General features: G+C 40.7%; 1 protein-coding gene across 1 annotated transcript; it reads left to right on the top strand.

The window, feature by feature from the left end:
• The first annotated feature begins 6,223 nt into the window (after positions 1 to 6,223).
• On the top strand, positions 6,224 to 26,183 carry LOC115201865 (zinc finger protein 263-like). The gene is made up of 7 exons (XM_029765743.1): positions 6,224 to 6,412; positions 6,852 to 6,982; positions 7,173 to 7,352; positions 14,270 to 14,434; positions 19,679 to 19,790; positions 20,032 to 20,159; positions 22,656 to 26,183. The coding sequence occupies exons 1-7, from the start codon at positions 6,403 to 6,405 to the stop codon at positions 23,481 to 23,483; spliced, it is 1,554 nt and encodes a 517-aa protein (XP_029621603.1). The 5' UTR covers positions 6,224 to 6,402; the 3' UTR covers positions 23,484 to 26,183.
• Positions 26,184 to 26,816: the final 633 nt, after the last annotated feature.

Below are 26,816 nucleotides of genomic sequence, written 5' to 3'. Positions count from 1 at the left end.
CAGACGAGATTCTAGCTTGCTCCGAGTAACCTTAACTTTTATCCCTCTCAAACTTACTTAAATGTAACGGAACTTGGCTTATAGTAAACACAATAGAGAACAACACTTAGTTTACCGATAATTTGATTCGAAACTTTGAGAAATGGAAGGAAAAAATGTGCGAAAGAGCAAAGGGAGGAGAAGGGAGTTGCTAGCTGAGCACTCATACGTTGGAGATAAACCGCCACCTGACTCCTCAGGAGAAGAAATGGAGGATTCTGATTCTAGACATTTGGTTGATTCTGGAAATGCAGTCAATAGTCCTGCACCCAAAAAGACACATAAAGAATTGTCCTTGCGTGAACTACAGATCAACATAATCGATGCTGTAAACGAAAGAGCCGATGGTCTGGAGAAAATGATACGCGAAAACACATCAAAAATAGTTGAACTCGAGACCTCTCTGAATCATGCATACAAGAGTATCGAAGAGCTTAAACTTGCAAACACTGCTACGTCTGAGAAATGCACTGCTCAGGAGAAGACCATTGCAGACATGCAAGAGCGCTTATCCGAAGCAGAGCGATACCGGAGAAGGTGGGGGCTACGACTTTACAGTGTCCCCGAGGACCAGGATGAGAATGTGAAGCACGTAGTAAGAGACATCTGTAACAATGTGGCACCGGACTTCCCCGATGGATATATGGACATGGCTGTGGATGTCGCTCATCACATTGGAAAGAAACAAGATGCCATCGTCAGCCGCTCGATCATCATCCAGTTTGCTTTTCGCACAGCGAGAGATGCAGTTTGGAAGAAGGCAAAGGATAGCGCCTTTCTGAAAGAGAGAAAACTTAGATTCGGTGAGGACTTGACTGCAGCAGACAAGGCAGCAAAGGCAAAATTGTGGCCTCTCGTACAACAGGCCCGAAATCAAGGAAAGGGTGGATACTACAGGGGAATCAGAGCCTTTTTCGCCAACGGAAAAGAAATACAACCGGGGTGATTTGTTCTGTCGGTAGGTTTACAAGGTTGCTCCTTCCCCACTGCAAACTGTACGTTCTAGTTCTGAATTATGGTGTTACTGTTTTACAAGTTAAGACTTTTGTTAATACATATATGAAGCAACTTTTTATAGAGGGTAAAGTTGAGATTGCATAGGATTTTTCTTTCTATTCTATAGATATGGACTTGAAGTGTATGTCAATCAATGCCAGGGGGATACGAAACCTGTTGAAGAGAAAAGCTTTTTTTCTGTTTTGTAAGGACTGCAACGCAGATCTTGTTTTCGTTCAAGAAACACATTCATGCAAAGAGGACTATAATTATTGGAAAAATCAGTGGGGCAGTGTCATTTTTTTGGCCCACGGGACTAATCATTCAGCTGGGGTTGCAATTTTAGCACACAATTTCAAAGGGAAATTTTTGTTTACTCAAATGGACCCCAATGGACATTGGCTAGTAGCGGTCATCAACCACATGGACAGATTATTTGTGTTGTGTAATGTATATGGATACTGTTCTAGTCCTCCAAATAACTTACTTCTAGAGGAAATTGAAGAAATTCTTAAAAGTCTTCTGAGAAAATATCCATCCAGTCAGATTATAGTTGGTGGAGATTTTAATATGGTTTATTCTAATGAGACTGATAGATTGCCTCATAGGCCTAACATTGGTGTGAACAAGTTGGTGACTTTCTGCCAAAGCCTGGATTTAATTGACATATGGAGAGTAAAAAACCCTGGAAAGATACAATACACATGGAGTAATAGAGATCGTTCTTTACAATCAAGAATTGATTTGTGGGCGATAACCTCTAATCTTGAGCCCAACGCTGTAGAGGTAAAAATACTGCCTGCAGTCCTGACGGATCATAAAGTCATTTGGTTGACTGTAAGAATATGCAGTAATGATGGTAAGAAATACTCTGGTGGTTATTGGAAATTAAATAACTCATTGTTATTGCATGATGATTTAAAACATGTGGTTAAGAATCTAATTTCTGTTAACTGGAGTTTAGCTACATCTAATGCAGAATATGGGAAATATTGGGAACTGCTGAAATTTAAAATACGCTCAGCCTGTATTAATTATGGAAAACGGCTTGCTTTAAGAAGAAGATGTGAGGTAGCTGTACTCACTAAGACAATTGCCGATATCACAGAGATTGAGAATCTTGATCTTAATGAGAAAGCTAAATTGAATGATTTACAGAATCAACTAGATACATTGTATGAGGAAAAGGCTAGAGGTGCTTTCATAAGATCCAGAAAACAATGGCTTGAAAAAGGCGAAAAGAACAGTAGATACTTTTTTAATTTGGAAAAGAGAAGAGGGGAACTCAACACACTTCGGAAACTTAAGATTAATGGGGTTACCACTGAGGATAGAGAGTTGTTATCAGACTTTACCACTAAGTTTTATGATAATCTTTACTCCTTAGATAACAATTTGAGTGACTCTAAGGATCTCCTTGATTCTATAGAAAATGTTAATTCGGTTAGTGAAGAATTCAATCAGTCTTGTTGCCAAGATTTATCCATTATGGACATCCAGTACGGGATAGCTCAGTTAAAAAAGAACAAATCTCCAGGTTGTGATGGATTAACCTCTGAATTTTACAAAACCTTCTCTGAAGAAATTGCACACTTTTTACTTGAAACCTTTAAGGAGGCTATAAAGGAACTACCTGCCTCTCTGAAGCAAGGGGTTATTACTCTTATACCTAAACCACACAAGGATCTCCTAAGTATTGATAATTGGCGTCCAATCACACTCCTAAATAACGACTACAAAATTATAGCCTTAATCTTTGCAAAAAGGTTAAAGTCTTGCTTAAATGATCTGATTGATGAATGTCAATCAGGGTTTATGAAAGGGCGCCATATATCTAATAATCTGAGGCTGGTATTAGACTTGGTTGAGTATCGTGATCTATTAGATGACTTCCCTGTTATCCTATTTTTGGATTTTCAGAAAGCATTTGATACAGTAAGTCACAATTTTATCTTTGATTTGTCTTAAGTATTTGAAATTTGATCGTTTCTTTGTTGATGATATTAGAACTCTGTATAATGGTGGCAATAGCTGTATCAAACTCTGTCATGGAACATCCTCAAGGTTTAACATTTACAAAGGAATACGACAAGGTTGTCCAATTTCACCTTTTTTTTTTTTTTTTTTTTTCCTCAAATGTTATGCTCATTAGTTCATAAAAGTCCATTTGAAGGCATTACATTCCAGTCCAGAGAGATCAAGATATCCCAACTGGCAGATGACACCTCACTTTTTTACTACAATGTCCATATATTGTGGGTAAACTTCCTGTGAAACTGGCGGTTTTTCACAAGCAGGCTTTAATGTGCTGGGCTTTGTTGTATAAACACAACTTTTCACCTCATAAATGTTTTATATGGAACAATGGGTCAAATTATTTAACCACAAATGGTTCTCGAAAAACATTGTTCTTGTCAGCCAATTAGTTAATAACAGTGGGAATCTATTTACACGGAGAGAATTTATGGAAATATACAACTTTGAGGTTTCAAGCAAGGAATATGACACTGTTATTAAAGCTATACCTAGTGGGATAAAAACTGTACTTCAGAATAATGCATATGTTGGAATATCTCCGATTGTAAGCGATATTCAGTTGAATGGCATTGGTCTACTAGATACGAAATTCAACAATCGTTTAATAAGGGATATTTTCTACAGGAAGTCTATTCCCTCTGCAATATTTTGTTGGGCTTCATCGTTTGATGTAAACTGGCGCCGTGCTTGGCTCACTCCACACAGATTTATGGTGACCAATAAAGTGAAGGAGATCTCCTTTAAGATAATCCATAGATTCTATCCGTGTAATAGCTTGATTTCTAAATATATATTTGACGTTACCAGTGAATGCAGTTTTTGTGAACTAGAAACTGAATCTATTGAACACTTATTCTGTAATTGTTTATATAGTGAAGTGTTCTGGACTGATGTAAAACTATATATTGGCCGCAAATTGCATACAACCATTGAAATTACTAAGTTTCACATATTATTTTACTACACTGATTCCACAATTGAACGTGAGTATGTCATAAATCTCTTTATTTTATTAGGAAAATCTTTCATACACAAATCAAAATTTATGAAGAAAAAGCCCCTTTTCTTAATTTTTTTTATCTGATTTGGAACAGTACTTAGAATCTTTAAAACGTATACAAAACAAAATGTCCAAAAAATGTATTCGATATATGTCTGTATTTTATTTGATATAATGTGGAATAGTTTTATTTTATTTTTCTCTAATTTCTTTGGAATCCCTCTGGCTGTTATGTTTATGTTTTGCATGTTACTGTTAATAAAAATACAATTTAAAAAAAGCAAGGGAAGTGTGCAACGTAAGCCCCTCAGCCCTCGTTTTTGATAGAGTTTGCAAGTGGACAACTATGTTCACTCCGGGCCTGAAACGCCCCATAATTCAATTCACGATGATTGTACATCCGCTAAGAAAAGTCAGACAAAACTTAAAACCAACATTAATATGGAGAAGTCAACATACAAGTGTAAGTAAAAAAGAATGTAAATAACTTAGAAATGGTGCTACTAATGCACTTGAAGGCTCAAATACGTATCATATCAGTAATTATGTTTTTGTTTGGTTAGCTTTTGGAAACGATATCTTGCGCACATAACTTTCCCTGACATCACACTTATACATTGTAATTTTCGATATACCTGATATAACGTATTAGGATGGCTAACATTCGATGTCTACGGATGCATTGTCTTCTAGCCAAGATATGAAATGCAATCATAATTGACTACCGCATATAAGGCACACACAACAGTTACCATGATGACTGAAAACACAACGGTGGGATGAACGAGTGACACATTTTCGGGCAAGAGCAGCCCATTTAAAATTATGAATTCTTCCCTCGCCCCTTTCCCTGCAAGTGTCAACTCGTCAGACGTCATGATACGACATCAGAAGTGTCCACTTAATTTGAGGGCTGAGGGGAGAGGGTGTGTCTTTTAAGTGTTTGGAATGCAGCCATTGACGTGTGGGAACCCTAACCCTATAAAGGCCTGTTGTTTTAACCTTGTTTTACTTTTGCTGATATGAAACTTGCATTCCTTATGTTTCCAAAACCGTACCGCAAGCGATAGGTGTTGACGTTTAAAGCTAACATCGGTTCTATCATCAATAGGCGGTAGTTAACGTCTATGAATGGGGTAGGGGCACCCATACAGCTGGGGATACGAGGTGCTATGCGAGAGAGACGAGTTTGAGTGGGGCAGAAAGTTACCTATGCTGAGGCAGTGAAGAGAGTAGAGGATAGCCCAAGGGTAAGTGATTTGACTGGGAGCCCCCAGTGAGTAGGCGAAGAGAGCAATCCAGGATGAGTTTTAGTAAGGTTGGATTTATTGCTATGGTTATTAATTGTCTGCACTGATGGAGCGTAAATCCCAGAAAATAGATGTGGTAGTGGCAGCAGCTGTTGGCCTGGAGTAGGATCTGATAGGGCTAAAGTATTGGTATATTCTTGTATATGTGTAGGGTTAGGTAGTGGTGCGATTTATTTTCCACCCTTCTTTTCTGTGACAATGTGCAATTCACACTCCGACCTATAAAAGACAGCAACACAGTGTCAATTCTGCCTGCCGGAAACTCACAAGAAGAAGTAAACCTATGCTAGGACAGTTGAATATTTACCTTAGAGTCTTTGGAATAAAGTTATTTATTATTTTCTATTCTATTCTAACACACTGTACTTTGTAAACAAGTCTGCTTTGAGCTTGAAAGATACTGATCATAGGATATTTGATGTGTAATGTAATAAGGAGTACCGTAATTCAAAGGACAGCGCGCATTCCTTTTTCATTTAACCACACCCTTTAAGCTATGACGCCAGCAAATAAGACCCTTTCTCTTCTGTGTAAACGGAAGTGAGCAGGTGACTTAGAACCATTTCCACGCTAACGTTTTTATTGTTGTTATTTGGACGTTTATTAACTCAATGGAACCTTAAAATATGACCCATTTAACAGCACAGCATCACATATTTACCTCATGTAGTGTTTAATTCGCGTTGGAGATAGAACTTGATATATGTTATCTAGGTAACGCTAGCTAGCTGCAAAAGTTAGCAAACAATGGCTAACTGTATGGTTTTTCACACTCAAATAGCCTCCATCATGGAGGTGCTAGCGAATGCAGCAGTGGCGGAGATATGTAAACTCGTAGACGACGACTATGCCGTGTTTCGTTTGGAAATTTCTCAAAGCCAGAAAGAAAACAGGGGATTGCGGAGGAAACTACAGCTATTGGAACTGAAGGTGTCACGGGAGCGCGCAGAGAGGACAATTCGAGAGCGCGTCCTCGCCAGTCGTCCCAGTAGTGTCAAGATCCTCGATCGATACAGAGGAATGGCAAGAGGTACATTTTGCAGAAGCCTGCAGGGGCCTGTCGCCCCTTCTCCCTCTGCTCATGTGTTCAGATGTGTTACCCAGAATTGAGTCTTGGTCAGTTTTTGGATAGTATGCAACTTCCCCTGATTACTTAACTATCTTCCAAAAACTTTTTTTTGTATCTTATTTTACCTGGCACATCAATTAAGAACAAATTCTTCTTGGTCAAAGACACCATCATATTCTAACCAAATTCTTGAATTTCCTTTTGTTATACTTAATATTTTTTGAAGGATGCATGGAATATAATCAATCAATAAATTGTATATCAAAAAGTTATGAATAGTGTTAATAAGTGTTACCTTACATCCTTGCCAATTGTAGACAGTGACAATAGTGTACAATATACCATTGAGCATTGACAGTACCTAACTTAACCACCTCTTTTCCCACAATCACACTCTCAGGTGAAGGACATCTTACTGGAGGACACAGGGGCTTTGTGAAGCCAACGGGACACAACGCGTGGAGAGATGACCAACCAATCACTGTTGATGAGGGGAGTGGAACCTCAACCCAGCATGTTATCGTAATAGAGGTTGGTGTCATTGTGTAACGTAAAAATGACAGTACATCAAATGTGGCTCGTTTATTTCAGAAAGGTTCCCCTCAGCTATTCATTTGTACGTCCTTATTTATCTGCCACAGGGGAGCTTGTGAGACTTCCTTACAACATTGTTATCCAATTCAACTCATGTACCGACAATAGCCTCCTCTTCTTGTGTCAGTCTGCAGAGGCTGCAGGTCCTGGAGGATCGCCTCTGGTCAAGCAGGAGAGGACTGAAGGAGATGACCCACGACACAGCAGAGACATCCAGACTGGCGTAATGGCTGGAGTGGCGCCCCCTTTAGCCACGGAGGACCCTGCTGCCCCGCCCCAGCCGAAGAACCGATGCAGCATCATGGAGGTCAGTGGAACGCTGAACGCCGTCCTCAAGTCAGAGACAGAAAGCGAGAATTTAACTGTAACACACAGGCTCTTACACACAGGATCTGACCACAGATCAGACCCAGAGAGACTGGAGTTGGGACAACTGGACTGTCCTCCTGCTCCCGGCTCAGAGTATTTGCTTTACGGTATCACGAGCCCGAGGACGGTTCATTCCCATCAGGACTCAGGTTATGTGTTAGAGACTGGCAAAGATCTGTCTTGTTCTTACACTACAGAGATGGACCCTGGCAACATGCCCTTGGGTTTAGAGACACAGACTGATCTATCTAGAGGGGACTGGAACCGGAACAGTAGTAGTGTATACTGTGTAGGGTGCCAAGATAAGAAAGAGGAGGATGTAGTGGTAGATAATGTGACTGTGAAAGTGGAGGGCGATGCTCCTCTGACATGGAATGTAGACAAGACTCACTTAGATGAAGGACACTCACAAGGCAGATATTTCTTAGATTACAAGGAAAGCTTGGAGACAAATCCAAATGTCGCGACCCACTCCCATTGGCACGTGCTCAGAGATCGTGAACCTGTATCCACATCGATGGGGCCTTCCAATTCACATGGCTGTGTCCTTTTCGATCAGGTATTGAACTCAGAAGACCAAAGGGCCAAGGTTCAGGGACAGACACCAACATCCGGCAATAGCAAAGAGAAACAGTTCCTCTGCGTGTTCTGTAACAAACGCTTCAGCTGTCCCCAGAAGGTGGAGATCCACCAGAGGGTCCACACAGGGATAAAACCCTTCAGCTGTACCCAGTGTCACATGCGCTTCGCTGATGCTGGCAACCTAAAGAGACACCAGAGGGTCCACACAGGGGAGAAACCATTCATCTGTACCCAGTGTCAGATGCGTTTCACCCAGGCTTGCCACCTGAAGAGGCACCAGAGAGTCCACACAGGGGAGAAACCCTTCAGCTGCCCCCGGTGTCATATGTGCTTTGCCCAGGCTGGCAACCTGAAGATGCACCTGAAGGTCCACACGGAAGAGAGGCCGTTTGCCTGTTTGCACTGCGGGAAGAGGTTCTCAGAAAGGAGCTACCTCAAGATACACCTGCAGAAAAACCATTCCACTCGATAGCTTCTGATTTTCATTGTTGTCAGCAGAAAAGATCCACAGATGCATTTGGAATAATGAGAGTAACAGATTTCAGTGTTGAAAATTACTGGGTAGAATATTGCATCCAGATATTGTGATATACAACGCATATATAAGCCTAAAGCCTGTTACATATTGTTTGTACTGTGTAGGCTATATGGTGTTCAGAAATGCCTGTTTCATTACCTGCATTCAACTACTTAATTTCTTATCCAAGACAATTCGTAGGAGAAAAGTAATGCAGTTTATCAAGTTCCTGATCATTTTTTTGTTGAGACATTACATTTACAATTTAATCATTTAGCAGATGCTCTTATCCAGAGCAACTTATCACAGTCATAGCAAGTACAGTTTACCTCAAAGTAGTTATCAGCAATATCTGTGCAAGTAGGAAAATACAATTTGTATTTATTTATTTTAATGGGGGGGGTTGGATTCATTTAAGATTCTTTTTGAAGAGGTACTGTAGGGTTTCAGATGTTTTCAGGGGGACTCTACTGTCCTAGCTTCAGGGGGAAGCTGGTTCCACCAATTGGGTGCCAGGACAGAGAAGAGCATTGCTTTGGCTGAGTGGGAGCTGACCTCCTGTAGGGGTGGGATGGCCAAGAGACCAGAGGTGGCAGTGGCAGAACGAAGTGCTCGGGTTGAGGTGTAGGGTTTGATTATAGCCGGAAATTACGGAATGGCAGTTCCCCTTGCTGCTCCGTAGGCAAGCACCATGATCTGCTAGTGAATGCAAGCTTCGACTGGAAGCCAGTGGAATGTGCGGAGGTGCATGGTGAAATGGGAGAGCTTGGGAAGGTTGAACACCTGGCGGGCTGCAGCGTTCTGGATAAGCTGCAGGGGTTTGATGGCACAAGCAGGGAGCCCAGCCAACAGAGTTGCAGTAGTCTAGACGGGAGGTGACAAGCACCTGGATTAGGACCTGCGCCTCTTCTGTGTGAGGAAAGGTCGTACTCTATGGATGTTATAGAGCACGTGTCAAACTAAACACCCCTGTTGTAGAGCATGAACGTGCAGGAGCGAGTCACGGCTTCAATGTTCTTTTCTTCGTCTTGTTGAGCTTGAGGTGGTGGGTCCACATACAAGCTGATATGTCTGCCAGGCATGCAGAGACGTGTATGTGTGGTTTTCATGTGGTGTATTTAACACTTAAATGTTTAATAAACACAAAATGGGACTTCTCATTCTAAGACTTGCATTGAGACTCTTTAGTTTACATCACATCTGATCTCACCCTGTTCTGCATACACCCGACAGCGCTTTATAACTGTAGTGGGGGGTAGTATATCTCCATACCCGTCCAAATAAAATATTTAAATATTTATAATTTATTTGACCGAGACGTGTGCAGACAGAAAGACCCATCGCTGTCAGATAAAGCATCCGAGCAACCAAAACAGCACCCCTCTGTCTCAGTATGTGTAGCCCATGTATCTGATGCTGTCTGGACTAAAAGAGTATAGCATGACATTCCCTTTTTTGACCACATCAGATAAATGGGCTACATATTGTAAAACAGAAAGGCACTCTGTCAGTTGTTCCGATGCTATTTTGGACTAACGTGTGAAGAAGGTAACCTACTTTTTGAAGTGATTTGTTTTACAATCAGATGAAAACATGACGTGTTGTGTTCATGCCACATTAAAAGGTAGGCTAATACATTTTTACAGTTAAACTACATGTCATTACTATAAAACCCACAATAGAAGCGCTAAAGCAATCATTTGGACTGCTCATGAATTTTAAAAAAAATGCATTAGGCTACTCTGCTATTTTTAAAGTCATGCCCCCCTCGGTCCTTGACTTTTCCTAAATAAGTCTACAATACACACTTTCAGAATCTTCATATCACAAACGGAACTGGTGTTAAAATGTTTTAGGAGGGCATGTCATTTTGGTTTTCCAAGTTGCCCCTTGCCCCTTCTACAATAGTTGAAGATGCCATGCCCAGTTGATAATCACGCCGATAATTATCTCGAAGCTGAAACTAAACTATACCGACACTAAATTCACACACATAATAACAGAATAAAATAAATGAAGTAGGCTAAAGTATGATGGGTTGATGTGCAAGGGGAAGCGAACAATGCATTATTATGTAATCACCAATTGTTGATGAAGGACAGGGCGGGCCGAGTCCTAAGCGTAAAAAATACATTGTGCGCACTGAGCGCCACCACCAAACGAAATGGTGAGACAGGAAAGCAGACGGCACCATTCGGAACAAGCCGGTGAGAATTCTACAGGCCATTATCAAAGAGCAGGCCCTACATCTAAAGCAAGAAACAAATTCAGCAACGCACTCCACAGCGTTCTATTTTGATGATTTTCGCTTGTAATGACTACTTTCGTCATGTGACCGTGCATCTTGCTGACCGTGCGTCTTGGCTGTTTGGTGTGTTTATTTTTATTTTGTTGTTATAAATACCAGGTTCCAACACCTATGCTTTCTGTTTCATAGTTGTAACAAAGCCACTCCACAATTACAATTTATTGAACACTTCAATTATTATTATTATTAATTGTATATATCCACATAGCAGGCCCCCAAAAAACGTGCTCCCCTATAAAAAAAAATCAAATGCCTGTCCAACGGATTCGTTCCGGTTGCTCGCCCTGGTTTACAGTGCCTTGTATTCATCCCCCTTGGCGTTTTTCATATTTTGTTGCATTACAACCTGTAATTTAAATGGATTTTTATTTGGATTTCATGTAATGGACATACACAAAATAGTCCAAATTGGTGAAATAAAAAAAATAACTTGTTTAATTATGGACAGACGTTCTGCTAGCGGAACCCCTGGCCAACAGCCAGTGAAATAGTCGGGCGGCAAATTCAAAACAACAAAAATCTCATTCATATTTCTCAAACATACACCATTTTAAAGATCATCTTCTCGTTAATCCAACCACATTGTCCGATTTCAAAAAGGCTTTACGGCGAAAGCATAACATTAGATTATGTTAGGACAGCGCCTAAACAAGAAAAACCACAGCCATTTTCCAAGCAAGGAGAGGCGTCACAAAGACCAAAAATACAGCTAAAATGAATCACTAAACTTTGATGATCTTCATCAGATGACACTCCCAGGACTCAATGTTACACAATACATGTATGTTTTGTTCGATAAAGTTCATATTTATATCCATAAACCCCATTTTTACATTGGCGTGTGATGTTCAGAAAAGGTATTGCCTCCAAAAACATCCGGTGAATGAGCACATCAATTTACAAAAATACTCATAAACGTTGATAAAATTTACAACAGTTATTGAAAGAATTATAGATACACTTCTCCTTAATGCAACCGCTGTGTCAGATTTCAAAATAGCTTTACGGCGAAAGCACATTGTTCAATATTCTGAGTACAGAGCTCAGCCATCAAAGCAAGCTATACAGTTTCCCGCCAAGTTCTGGAGTCAACTAAACTCAGAAATAGTATTATAAATCTTCACTTACCTTTCCTGATCTTCGTCGGAATGCACTCCCACTTCCACAAGAAATGTTTGTTTTGTTCGATAAACTCCATATTTATGTCCAAATATCTCCTTTTGTTCGTGCGTTCAGATCACTATCCAAAGGCAAAATGCGCGAGTGCAAAACCAGAGACGAAAAGTCAAAATGTTCCATTACCGTTCGTAGAAACATGTCAAACGATGTTTACAATCAATCCTTAGGGTCTTTTTAACATAAATCTTCGATAATATTCCAACCGGTCAATAGTGTATTCATTACAGAGGAAAGAGAAGGAGCGGGGCGCCTGTGTGAGCGGGCAGTAAACAACTCACTGGTCCACTGGTTTAGACAGCTCTTATTCTCTGCCCAGTAACAGTAGAAGCATGAAACAAGGTTCTAAAGACTGTTGACATCTAGTGGAAGCCTTAGGAAGTGCAACATGACCCCACAGACACTGTAGTTTGGATAGGGATTCAATTAAAGAACTAAAACCCTCAGATTTTCCACTTCTTGGTTGGATTTTTCTCAGGTTTTTGCCTGCCATATGAGTGCTGTTATACTCAGACATCATTCAAACAGTTTTAGAAACTTCAGGGTTTTCTATCCAAATCTAACTAATAATATGCAAATATTTGACTCTGGGCCCGAGTAGCAGGCAGTTTACTCTGGGCACGCTTTTCATCCGAACGTGAAAATACTGCCCCCTATCCCTAACAGGTTAAAAAAAATCTACAAAATAAACAACGGAAAAGTGGTGGTGCATATGTATTCACCCCCTTTGCTATGAAGCCCCTAAATATGATCTGGTGCAACCAATTACCTTCAGAAGTCACATAATTAGTTAGATTGCACACAGGTGGACTTTATTTAAGGGTCACATGATCTGTCACATGATCTCAGTGTATATATATACACCTGTTCTGTTAGGCCCCAGAGTCTGCAACACCACGAAGCAAGGGGCACCACCAAGCAAGCGGCACCATGAAGACCAAGGACCTCTCCAAACAGGTCAGGGACAAAGTTGTGGAGAAGTACAGATCAGGGTTGGGTTCTAAAAAAATATACGGAACATTGAACATCCACGGAGCACCATTAAATCCATTATTCTAAAATGGAAAGAATATGGCACCACAACAAACCTGCCAAGAGAGGGCCGCCCACCAAAACTCACGGACCAGGCAATGAGGGCATTAATCAGAGAGGCAACAAAGAGACCAAAGATAACCTTGAAGGAGCTGCAAAGCGCCACAGCGAAGATTGGAGTATTTGTCCATAGGACCACTTTAAGCCGTACACTCCACAGAGCTGGGCTTTATGGAAGAGTGGCCAGAAAAAAGAAAAACCCATTGCTTAAAGAAAAAAATAAGCAAACATGTTTGGTGTTTGCCAAAAGGCATGTGGGAGACTCTCCAAACATATGAAAGAAGGTACTCGGGGTGATGAGTGCTTTTTGGCCATCAAGGAAAACGCTATGTCTGGTGCAAACCCAACACCTCTCATCACCCCGAGAACACCATCCCCACAGTGAAGCATGGTGGTGGCAGCATCATGCTGTGGGGATGTTTTTCATCGGCAAGGACTGGGAAACTGGTCAGAATTGAAGGAATGATGGATGTCGCTAAATACAGGGAAAAAACCTGTTTCAGTCTTCCAGAGATTTGAGACTGGGACGGAGGTTCACCTTCCAGCAGGACAATGACCCTAAGCATACTGCTAAAGCAACACTTGAGTGGTTTAAGGGGACACATTTAAATGTCTTGGAATGGCCTAATCAAAGCCCAGACCTCAATCCAATTGAGAATCTGCGGTATGACTTAAAGATTGCTGTACACCAGCGGAACCCATCCAACTTGAAGGAGCTGGAGCAGTTTTGCCTTGAAGAATGATCAAAATCCCAGTGGCTAGATGTGCCAAGCTAATAGTCGCTCTGGATAAGAGCGTCTGCTAAATGACTTAAATGTAAAATGTAATAGAGACATACCCCAAGAGACTTGCAGCTGTAATTACTGCAAAAGGTGGCTCTACAAAGTACTGACTTTGGGGGGGTGAATAGTTCTTTTTTTTTTTTCAGTTTTTTTGTCTTATTTCTTGTTTGTTTCACAAGAAAAAAATATTTTGCATCTTAAAAGTGGTAGGTATGTTGTGTAAGTCAAATGATACAAACCCACAAAAATCTATTTTAATTCCAGGTTGTAAGGCAACAAAATAGTAAAAATGCCAAGGGGATGAATACTTTTGCAAGCCACTGTATCTGTGTGTGCGTGTGTACATTATGTATCTGTTTATGTGTATGTCTATTTAATCTGTATCACCTCTCTTCCAGGAAGAGGAGGGTCCAGGGGTGCTGCTGGTGAAGGAGGAGGGGTGTGAGGAGGGATTGGGGAAGCCTGAGGGGACCATGATCATGGAGGACAACCAGACTACATCTCCTCCTGAACCCACAGAGGAACCAGCTGAGCAGCACAGGACCACACACAGTCTCACTGAGGTGAGCCCACTGAACTACTGTCTGTATGGTATTAGGTCAGGGCCCGTATCCACAAAGCTTCTCAGAGTAGGAGTGCTGATCTAGGATCAATTTAGCCTTTTAGATCATAATGAATAAGACGATATAGACAGGTGTGGACCTAATCGTCAGCACTCTTACTCTGAGATGCTTTGTGGATTTAATTTTGTCTAAATTATGGGACCATGCCTTTTAATGATCAAACCATTAGTGTCAAGTAATCAAAATAACGAACATGTTTTTTTATTTAAAATGTATTTCATCAGGGAGTCATACTGAGACCAAGGTCTCTCTTACCGATGAGCCCTGAATTACAAACATTTAAGAAAATACACACATCAAAATATAAATCCAAAATGAAACCAGAAAGAAAAACAATCATAGAAAACAAACACATTAATCAGTAATAAGGTCCTCAATTAGCCTTCTGAATAGCCTTAGAGGCACCAAAACATCAAATGTAACAACATTTGGAATATTGTTCCACAAAGAAGGTGCAAGAAAACCTAAAGCTGATTAACCCAACTCGGTAGAGACCAAAGGAATTCCCTGAGTTAGCCAACCCCGACACCGGGTGTGGTAACTCATGCGTCTAAAGTTTAGCAATAATGTTAGGTACAGTGGGAGTATTTGTAAAAATGCTTTAGAAATTAAAATATAGCAATGTATCAACCTACGCGACATCAAAAGGGCCAACCAACTTTCTGATAGCGATTGCATTGATGAGTACTAAATCTGTCGCCCATAATAAAGCACTATGATTACAGCATCTAACAGCTTTAATGAAGTGGCAGCTGCATTCATATAGACGATGTCGCCATAGACTGAATAATTTGCTGTCTACTATTTAGCGAGAGGCATGACCTATTTCTTTAGAAGAAGCCTATTTTTATTCTCAGCTTCGTAAATAACTCATCCATATTCTTTTTAAATATCAGCTTTTCAGCTATAAAGATGCCCAGACATTTGTAGGCAGGGACACGATCAATATGGACACCATCCAAAGTACATATGCTATGAGTTATTTTTATGTGCTCTAGAGAACAACATATGCTTAGTTTTACCTGCATTCAATACTAATTTCAGGTCAATAAAGTTTTTCGGTAATACGATGAAGACAGACTGTAGTTCAGATAGAGCCTGGTCAATCGTGGGGGCAATAGCATACACAATAGTATCATCGGCATGCAAGTGCAGGTTACATTTTTTTGTAACCTGCAACAATATTGCTAATGTAAACAGTAAAAAGTACAGGACCCAGAATTGACCCCCTTTGATATACCTTTTGGTTTTGTCCAGAAAACCGGTTTTAACACCATCTGTTGATACACATTGAATTCTATCTGTCAAGTAGTTCTAAAACCAGTTATACTGAACAAAAATATAAAAGCAACATGTAAAGTGTTGGTCCCATTTTTCATGAGCTGAAAGATCCCAGAAATTCTCCATACGCACAAAAAGCTTATTTCACTCAAATGTTGTGCACAAATTTGTTTACATCTGTGTTAGTGAGAATTTCTCCTTTGCCAAGATAATCCATCCACCTGACAGGTGTGGCATATCAAGAAGCTGATTAAACAGCACGATCATTACACAGGTACAACTTGTGTTGGGGACAATAAAAGGCCACTCTAAAACGTGCAGTTTTTGTCACACAACACAATGCCACAGATGTCTCAAGTTTTGAGGGAGCGTACAATTGGCATGCTGACTGCATGAATGTCCAACAGAGCTGTTGCCAGAGAATTTGTTAATTTCTCGACCATAAGCCACCTCCAACGTTGTTTTTGAGAATTTGTCAGTATTCAATACTCAGACTAGAAGTGGTAGGCCACAAAAGCTCACAGAACGGACCGCCGAGTGCTGAAGTGCGTAACGTGTAAAAATCGTCAGTCCTCGGTTGCACTACCGACGTCCAAACTGCCTCTGGAAGCAACGTCATCACAATAGCTGTTCGTCGGGAGCTTCATGAAATGGGTTTCCATGGCCGAGCAGCCGCACACAAGCTTAAGATCACCATGCGCAATGCCAAGCGTTGGCTGGAGTGGGGTAAAGCTCTCCGCTATTGCACTCAGGAGCAGTGGAAATTATGACTATGAAGTTGACCATTTTTTAAATGTTCCTATTAGCAAGTCATCTAGCACATAACAGGTAGTAAATTGGTGAAATTTAAACAAAGACTCACTAGAAGTTGACTCGTTAACCATCGAGTCAGCTAGAGTCTGGCAGAGGGAAGAGCAGTCGATTGACCAGTTTAAATTAAACCATAGTTGAACTCAAATAAAAAGCCTGCCGAGGTAAAATGATGATTAAAAACATCACTTATCTTATTCTTATCAGTTAGCCAGAGTCAGACAGAACTTGCTTAGGCAGGGAAGAAAAGGAATTTCTACGCTTCAGTGCATTTACTGAGCTAAATTTCAAGTCTCATAGCAAAGGGTCTGAAAACTTATGTAAATAAGGTATTTCTGTTAATTTTAATACATTTGCAAAAATTTCCAAAACCCTGTTTTTGCTTTGTCATTATGGGTTATTGTGTATAGATTGCTGAGGATTTTTTTAAATCTATTTTAGAATAAGGCTTTAACGTAGCAAAATGTGGAAAAAGTCAAGGGGCCTGAATACTTTCTGAAGGCACAGTACTCTTTAATTGATCTGAGGCTGGGGAAAAAGGATAAACACTCAGAAAAAGCACCAATAGCATCCTCCATGGCAGCAAGGAGTAACTCACAGCAACAAATAAATGTGTATTCTGGTTTATGGACACATTTACAACCAGGAGCTCAAATTTCTTGGGAACAGAAATATATTTTAAAAAATGGGACACCATGAAATAATTTTACATACAGTGCCTTCAGAATGTATTCACACCCCTTGACTTTTTCCATATTTTGTTGTGTTACGGCCTGAATTTAAATTTGATTACATTTATATTTTTTTGTCACTGGCCTTCACACAATACCCCATAATGTTAGTGGAATTATGCTTTTCAAATAGTTTACAAAATTCATTAATAGCAGAAATGTCTTGAGTAAATAAATATTCTACCCCTTTTTTATGGCAAGCCTAAATAAGTTAATAAGTAAAAATGTGCTTAACAAGTCTCAGAAGTTGCATGGACTCACTCTGTGCTCACTCTGTGCTCACTCTGTGTGCAATAATAGTGTTTAACATGATTTTTTGAATGACCACCTCATCTCTGTACCTCACACATACAATTATCTGTAAGGTCCCTCAGTCACGCAGTGAATTTCAAACACAGTTTCAAACACCAAGACCAGGAAGGTTTTACTATGCCTCGGAAAGCTGGGCACCTATAGGTAGATGGGTAAAAACAAAACCAGGTATTGAATATCCCTTTGAGCATGGTGAAGTTATTCATTACACTTTGGATGGTGTATCAATGCACCCAGTCACTAAAGGTAAAGGCGTCCTTCCTAACTCAGTTGCCGGAGAGGAAGGAAACCGCTCAGGGATTTCACCATGAGGCCAATGGTGACTTTAAAACAATTACAGAATTTAATGGATGTGATAGGAAAAAACTGGGGGAGAGGGGGAGAAGAAGGAATCCTGTACAGAATACATTTTCCAAAAATGTGGCAAAGCAATTCACTTTTTGTCCTGAACACAAAGTGTTATGTTTGGGGCAAATCCAATACAGCACATTACTGAGTACCACTCTCCATATTTTCATGCATCATGTTATGGGTATGCTTGTAATCGGCAAAGACTGGTGATTTTTTAAGGATAAAATAAAACGGAATGAAGCTAAGCACAGGCAAAATCCTAGAGGAAAATCTGGTTCAGTCTGCTTTCCACCAGACACTGGGAGATGAATTCACCTTTCAGCAGGACAATAAACTGCTAATAAACTGCTAAATAAACTTTGATAATTGAGATAATGAATGATAGGAAATGAAAGAGACTGGGTTATGTCAGAAGTTAATGGTTCTCTGAAGAAAAACCAATGGACATCTGTAGATTAGATGAAGGAGGGGTTGAGGTGAGGTGAGGACAGATTCTTTTAAGGGAGTAATAAAGGTTTGTTATCCTGTTACCCTCTTTATTAGCTTCCTGTGGAGCCATAAACTGTAAGGATTGGAGAAGGAGTGTTTTAAGTAGGATGTATATAACTGATGTGAGAAATGTTTTGCTGTCTGATTACAGCTAAACAGAATCTTTGGGAAGAATTCAACTTGGTTAAAGCTTCTCTAGTGTCTGTGTTATTTACTCTGAAAAATAAGAACCTAACACACTGTAGTTGCTTAACAAGAAGACAGTGAATGTTCCTGAGTGGACAATCTACTTGAAAATATATGGCAAGACCTGAGATTCATTGTCTAGCAATGTACAACAACCAATTTGACAGAGCTTGTAGAATTTTGGAAAGAATAATGGGAAAATGTTGCACATTCCAGGTGTGGAAAGGTCTTAGAGACTTAACCATAAAGATTCAGACCTGTACTCGATGGTGCAAAATATTGACTCGGGTGTGAATACTTATGTAAAATAGATATTTCTGTATTTCATTTTCAAAAATATCTAAAAAGTTTTCACTTTGTCATTATGGGGTATTGTGTGTGTGTGTATATATGGGTGAGATAAAACATCTATTTACTCCATTTTGAATGCAGGCTGAAACGCAGCCACGTGGAATAAGAGTACTTTCTGAAGGCACTGTATACAGCCCACCCCCCCTACTGTAATCTGTCACATTTAAATACATTATAATATACTTCTGTCTTTTTCAGAGACAGAACCATTTAACCATGTTTCCGAGAGAACCAGAATGTCAGGACACTAGTTATGTATCCAAATGTCAATTGTGCCCATTTTTTAAAATCATACTACGCACATTTTGGTGCATTAGCCCCCTATGAGATTTAGAGGTGGTATTCAGCTCATTCACTTAAGGGTTAACAGGCATAGGATCATCTGCAGCTATTTACTGAGTGAGCTGAGACATTGCCAGGTCCTTGGCCATCCACGTGAGCATTCGACAGACCTCCTTAAAGTTGCTGGATACAATGGCTGGAGCGGGAACTGGGTGAGCAGTGTTGACAGAGCTCAGTCCACCCAGATGAAGCTCTCGTAGTATCAAATTACCTAACATGTTTGCGTAGTACTTATAGCAATCCTTCACTGCCCAATCAGAAGATGCTCCATAGCAGGGTGCTCATATCAGATTTCTTGATCTAACATCTTCTCACTCTGTATCTCTTACAGTCAGTAGACATGGAGGATGGGAATCCTGATCTGCTGCTGGTCAAAGAAGAAACAATGAATGACGGACCAGAGAGCATTGACCTGCGGAGTGGACTAAAGATGGGGGAGCAAGGTAAGAGAGAAATACATATAGCCTACATACAGTAATAGCTCTTCAATTGGAATAATAATGCGCCTGTTATTATTCATTCTTGATTTTCTTCATTCATAAAATGAAATCAATACAACTTATGTGTACATACTAAAACACACATTATAATGTGTGAACTTGACCAGGTAATTGACTCAAACTCCATTGGTCTATGAGTTCTTTGACATGTTTGTAAAGTCTATTTTGTAATGTCTTCCTGCAGGTGGTTGGCTGGAGGCAAACAGAGGAGACTGGGCGGCCATCTTGGATTCCCAGACTCTGACGGGTGCAGCCAAGGGCCCAGGGGACAACATCACTGAACAGGCCAGGACCAGAAGCGACATAGTGGAGGTCAGTGGATGGGACAGCGTCCTCAACTCTGGGTTGGGGAACAAAACTGTTAACCTCTCTTGGGTAGGGGGCAGTATTTTGACATCCGGATGAAGAAGGTGCCCAGAGTAAACTGCTGGCTACTCAGTCCCAGAAGCTAAGCTATGCATATTATTAGTACATTTGGATAGAAAACACTCTGAAGTTTCTAAAACTGTTTGAATGATGTCTGTGAGTATAGTAGAACTCATATGGCAGGCATAAACCTGAGAAAAAAATCCAACCAGGAAGTGTGAGGTTTGTAGTTTTTCAAGTGATTCCCTATCCAGTATACAGTGTCAATGGGGTCATTTTGCACTTCCTAAGGCTTCCACTAGATGTCAACAGTCTTTAGAACGTTGTTTCATGCTTCTACTGTGACTGGGGAGAGAATAAGAGCCATTGGAATCAGATGACTGAGAAAATGACATGAGCTCAGTGGCGCGCACTCCCGTGAGAGTTAGCTGTGTTCCTTTTCTTTTTTGAAGACAAAGGAATTGTCTGGTTGGAATATTATGGAAGATTTATGATAAAAACATCCTAAAGATTGCTTCTATACATTGTTTGACATGTTTCTACGAACTGTAGTATAACTTTTTTGACTTTGTCTCTACTCACTGCGCAAGCACAGTGAATTTGGATAACTCGACTGAACGCACAAACAAAATGGAGGTATTTGGACATAAAGGATGGACTTTTGACTTTATTCCTGGGAGTGCATTCCGATGAAGATCATCAAAGGTAAGTGAATATTTATAATGCTATTTCTGAGTTTTGTTGACTCCACAAAATGGCGGGTTTGGTTTTGTGACTGAGCGCCGTACTCAGATTATTGCAAAGTTTGCTTTCGCTGTAAAGCTTTTTTGAAATCTGACACAGCGGTTGCATTAAGGAGAAGTGTATCTATAATTCTTTGAATAACAGTTGAATATTTTATCAACGTTTATGATGAGTATTTCTGTAAATTGATGTGCTCATTCACCGGAAGTTTTGGGAGGCAAAACATTTCTGAACATTACACACCAATGTAAAATGGGGTTTTTGGATATAAATATGAACTTTATCGAGCAAAACATACATGTATTGTGTAACATGAAGTCCTATGAGTGCCATCTGATGATCATCAAAGGTTAGTGATTAATTTTAGCTGTATTTCTGGTATTTGTGACGCCTCTCCTTGCTTGGAAAATGGATGTGTGTTTTTTCTTGTCTAGGTGCTATCCTAACAATCTAATGCTATGCTTTCGCCGTCAAGCCTTTTTGAAATCGGACAGTGTGGTTGGATTAATGAGAAGATTATCTTTAAAATGGTGTATAATACTTGTATGTATGAGAAATTTGAATTATGAGATTTTTGTTGTTTTGAATTTGGCGCTCTGCTATTTCACTGGCTGTTGGCGAGGTGGGACGCTACCGTCCCACATACCCTAGAGAAGTTAACCAGAAACAGACAGTCGAACACACAACAGCAACCGAACTTAGTCTCCATGACAACAGACTGGCTGAGACCAGGGCGAGGTGTAAATTTGGTCCGCGGGGACGGGGAGGTGTCTGTATGAGAACAGACTCAGCTAGCGATGCTCCGTCCTGCTCCTATAGTTGTGATTCAGAGAGACTGATGGGGCCTCAGGTTAACCCCCTAACAGGTGCTGCCTTCAGCCTGCCTTCTATAGGATCTATCAACTGGAACATGGACCCTGCGACAACACAGACACTCCCTGGCCTTCGTCCTCCTCTCCTTATGTTAAAACAGACCTCAGACAATGCCAGTGCCGCAACATTAAAAGGCTACACGAGCCCATTCACAAATGACAGTAGTAGTAATGCTATCAGTAGATCCGGTGGCAAAGAGAAGCGCTTCCCGTGTTCATTCTGTGGGAAATCCTTCAGTTTCCCCAAGCAGGTTAAGATCCACCAGAGGATGCATACGGGGGAGAAATTATTGGGCTGCCACATGTGCTGGGCCTGTTTTTCTGACTCGTCCCATATGAAGAGGCACCAGAGGGTCCACACAGGGGAGAAACATTTCAGCTGCCGCCAGTGTGAGAAGAGGTTTTCCCACCAGTTGAAGATGCACCTGATGGTCCACACGGGAGAGAGGCCGTTCACCTGTACACACTGCTGGAAGAGGTTCTCAGAGAGGAGCTACCTCAGGATACACCAGCAGAAAATGCACACAGCCCATGTAATGTAGTACTAGTTAGTTTTGGATGTAGTAGGGAACTGGATGAGGTGAACTGAGGAAAGAATGAGTATGATGAGGCAGAGTAGATGTCTGTAAAAATGCTTCATTATTGAAAAGTGTTTTCATGTAATGTTGAACCTTTTCCAAAGTATCCCCCAACCCAACCCGGTTATATCCCCTATACCCCCATTGACTGTGGTTAATATTTTAGAATATCTTGTCATGTTTCTGTGTGTACAGCAAAAAGTTTGTTATATAAACCTTTATGATTTCTCTTCCATTGGTTTTTACAGTCTGCAGTCCATGAGGACTTGTTGATATCCAGTGTTGCTGGTGGGAGAGAGTGGACCTCTGAAGTGGCTGGTCACAAACCCTGGCCCCGGATCAGGATCATGGATCAGGAGCCGCCGCTCTTCCTTCCTGAGTCGGATCCGGGACAGAGACTCCACCACCACACAGAACACAACCAGTGGACAGGTGGACTGAACAACAGTCCTGGTGGTCATCAGAGAGACAGAGGCTCCAGTCAGGGATCAAGTCTGCAGCCTGGGGCTGATAGAGATAGACCCTCCTGTTCCTATGATACAAACACCACAGTATCCATGATGAACAGAGCAAGACACCCTGGGATTCAGCCTTCAGAGAGAGTGGTGGGAGACTCCGCTAATGGGAATCTAACAGGAAATCTGTCTTCTCTTTCAGGGTCTCGTCTAATGCCTAGTGACTGGGTTCATAAAAGGCCTGGACCTGGGTCTAGTCTTCCTCAGCTACCTCATCGTTACCCTACCAACACAGCACACAATCCCAACAACACCCAAACAATGGCTAGAGGTCAAGGAGGGAGCTCAAACACTGACCACCTGAGGGTGGTGGCTCCTGCTTCTACCTCCTCTGGTGTCATTGGGTCACAACGTGGGAGGCTGAGTATTAGGACGGATGCCGACAAGCCGTACGCCTGCCCCACATGTGGGAAGCGCTTCGCTCAGGCGAATTATGTGAAGATGCATCAGACCGTTCACACTAAGGAGAAGCCCTTCAAGTGCAAACTATGTTACAAGAGCTTCTCCTTCCTGACTAACCTTACCAGACATAAGAGTGTCCACAATGGGGAGAAATCGTAGCACTGTGGCTTGAGTTTTTCGCAGGGGATATCTGGGAACCATTCTTTAACTGACATATTATAGTTATCATGTGAAGTGTCTTGGGATCGATTTTTTTTTAATTTTTTTTTTATATATAAGTACTCTAAGTCCCTCAGTTCAGTGGCGACCCCAGACATTTTTCATAGGGGTGGCCAGATGGGGCCACTGAAAATATTGGGGGTGGCAGACCAAAAGCCTTAACTGAATTTCAGGAATTCTATTATGCTGTTGTAGTATATAGGCTAGTTGAAAACGATATCAAAATGAGAGTTTAAAGAATCGCATACTGATATACTTTGGTTTCTTATTTTACAGTTAATGTTACTAGTTATCTGATGTGCGTAGACTAATACCAGAACAGTTAACATTTTGAGTTCCACAACAATCCTGTTTTAAGGTGTTATGTATCTGTGTATACATGTGTTAGGTGATTCATTGTTCTTCAAATAGGCTAGTTGTCCTTTTCCTTTGAAAGACAAGTATACAGCTTTAATTTGAAGGAGTACATTGATTGTAAGGAACAAAACATTTACTGGGAACAAGCCTACTCAAGTTTAAAAACACCACCCAGAGGCCTCCAATTATATTCAATACAGCTTTATTCGGCTGTTGCTGTGTCTTTTTGTAAACAAAAATATTATTATATATGTCCCAAAATGAAAAACAAAACAAAAGCATAATCATCGACAACAATACACATTTTACTATAGCCTACTCACAACCTATTCATATCCCTGCTTTATTAGGCTACATTCTTTTCAATACAGCTTTATTTGCCTGTTGCGGTGTCTTTTGGCAAACACATCCACAAAATCGTCAAGATTTATGGCCCTAGCCCTTCTTGACTCTACACTTTAATCAAGACTGTCTTGAGAAATACAATGAGTGACGAGCGATTTGGGGGTGTTAACTTTAGCACAGAAAAACTGCACTCACATGCTGATTTAAGGCTTGTATCCCTTGCGTTATGACACAATTTTCTTTAGAAAATCTTCTCTTCGCCTCAGAGAGAAGCACATCAACAATTGGAATGAATGAACCTGCCCGAAATGACTCCTTATGTGTTGACATGTCTTTGAACTATTGGAGTGGAAATGTGATACCCTTGATGTACCCAAGTTGAATTGTGGGGACTGTAAAATATCTGACAAATGTTGTATTGGTGAATGTTGCAAGGAGGCCAACAAACTTTAGATATATTTGGGCTAATAGACCACTTGCCTCTACAGCTCTGTCACCATTTCTCTCTTCAGATATTTCTTTCAGTAGACATATGATGGCTGGCAGTCTGTCCCTCACGGTCTTGCAAACATTGTACCTACATGCCCACCGTGTCTCTATCAGCCATTGTAACTCTCTCGGGGCCCCCTGAAACATCTCCCCCGGTACCTCTAGCCACCATTGGTGCACATATGACCCTGACACAAAGACATACAGTTTCTGCAAAATAGAAAAGAAACAATATGCTTCAGGGATGCATTTCACACTGTCAACTAATACTACATTTAAGCAATGTGCATTTCAGCAGTATTTGTACAATTTTCTGTGAAAGTGCTGCAGCATCCAGGCGCTCTTCCGCTTCAAAGGTGAGGAAATTTTCACATATTGACCCATTGTAATAGTATCGAATTACAAAGGACATCTGTTCCTTCTTGCTAATGTCTTTGGTCTCGTCGACCATAAAACTGAAAGCCTCACTTTGTGCAACTTCACTAATTATTGAGGTGCGGACCATTTCAGCCAGGCAATCAATTATTTCGTTTTGTGTACTATGCCCAAAGTATGTTGCATTTCTTTGACTTGTCATTTTTCTTTTGACTGTGTGATCATGCTTGGCTAGCAGTTCCATAATAGAGAGGAAATGTCCTTTTTATTCTGACCTTCCGTTTCTTGATGTGCTCTCTGTGCAACGTTTTGCGTAGCTGTGAGGAGCAGGGTTTCTCCAACAGTTTTAATGTACTCTCTATTTCCCCTCACTAATTTATTAGATTCTGCATTTAAGGAGGCTGAGAGGGAGCATTTGCTTGTAGTCGGCTTTTCATATTTTGCCCAGGCTAAGATAGCATTAGTACGTGATTCTGATTTGGCATGGCCTGCAAATCCCCCATCTTTGTAAGTTGCTTTTTTCACATTTTTGAACCCCTCTTCAGATGTAATCACTGAATCACCTGAGGGGAGACTGAAGTGCCGGCAAGCATAGCAGTAGGCATAGTCTTTACTCAGAGTATTCCAGACATTTATGCGTACTGTACCACTCTTTCATGAAGCCCCGTCTTCTATCCCCCAGAAGGGTCTGAGGGAAAAACTACAGATGTGGCTGTTTGGGCACCTCTGCTCTTGACTGGGATATATCTAGGATGAAATGAGGCAAAATCAGTTATTCTGATTTTAAAATAATATGAATAGCTAGCCCCTCTCTATAGTAATTACCGATTACATTTGTAATGGTCCCGTGTGGCTCAGTTGGTAGAGCATGGTGTTTGCAACGCCAGGGTTGTGGGTTTGATTCCCACGGGGGACCAGTACGGAAAAAAATGTAGGAAATGTATTCACTACTGTAAGTCGCTCTGGATAAGAGCGTCTGCTAAATGACTCAAATGTAAATGTAATATCGGCCTATAGACAATTCTATTCAGACTATTCAAACTCATCTACCAATAAACATGAATCAGAAGGCTTTATGTCATGACTCATAACTCAATGTAGACACGCTTTAACCATACATTTATCCAGACAACGTTACTCTCTAGCCATCCATTTCATTATCATGGGCACTGTCACACCGTCATAACTTCACCTGTTGGTCCAGGAACGGGTTGAATAGCTCTAGCTGAGTCCTGCATCGTTTGGTTGTCAACCTCTGACTGTTGTTGATGCCTGTTCCGCACTTTCGTGCCATGCTGCTGTCTGTCAATGCAAATCAAACTTTATTTGTCACATGCGCCCAATACAACAAGTGTAGACCTTACTGTAAAATGCTTACTTACAAGCCCTTAACCAACAGTGCAGTTCAAGAAGAGTTAAGAAAATATTTACCAAATACACTAAAGTAAACAAAAAAAGTAACACAATAACGGGGCTACAGTTGAAGTTGGAAGTTTACATACACCTTAGCCAAATACATTTAAACTCAGTTTCACAATTCCTGACATTTAATTCTAGTAAAAATTCCATGTCTTTGGTCAGTTTGGATCACCACTTTTTATTTTCAGAATGTGAAATGTCAGAATAATAGTAGAGAGAATGATTTATTTCAGATGTTATATCTTTCATCACATTCCCAGTGGGTCAGAAGTTTATATACACTCAACT

This window comes from Salmo trutta, chromosome 11 (assembly GCF_901001165.1).
Source record: "Salmo trutta chromosome 11, fSalTru1.1, whole genome shotgun sequence".
NCBI lineage: Eukaryota > Metazoa > Chordata > Actinopteri > Salmoniformes > Salmonidae > Salmo > Salmo trutta.
The sequence above is the reverse complement of the archived record's forward strand: the minus strand, read 5'-3'. Positions and strand labels throughout refer to the sequence as shown.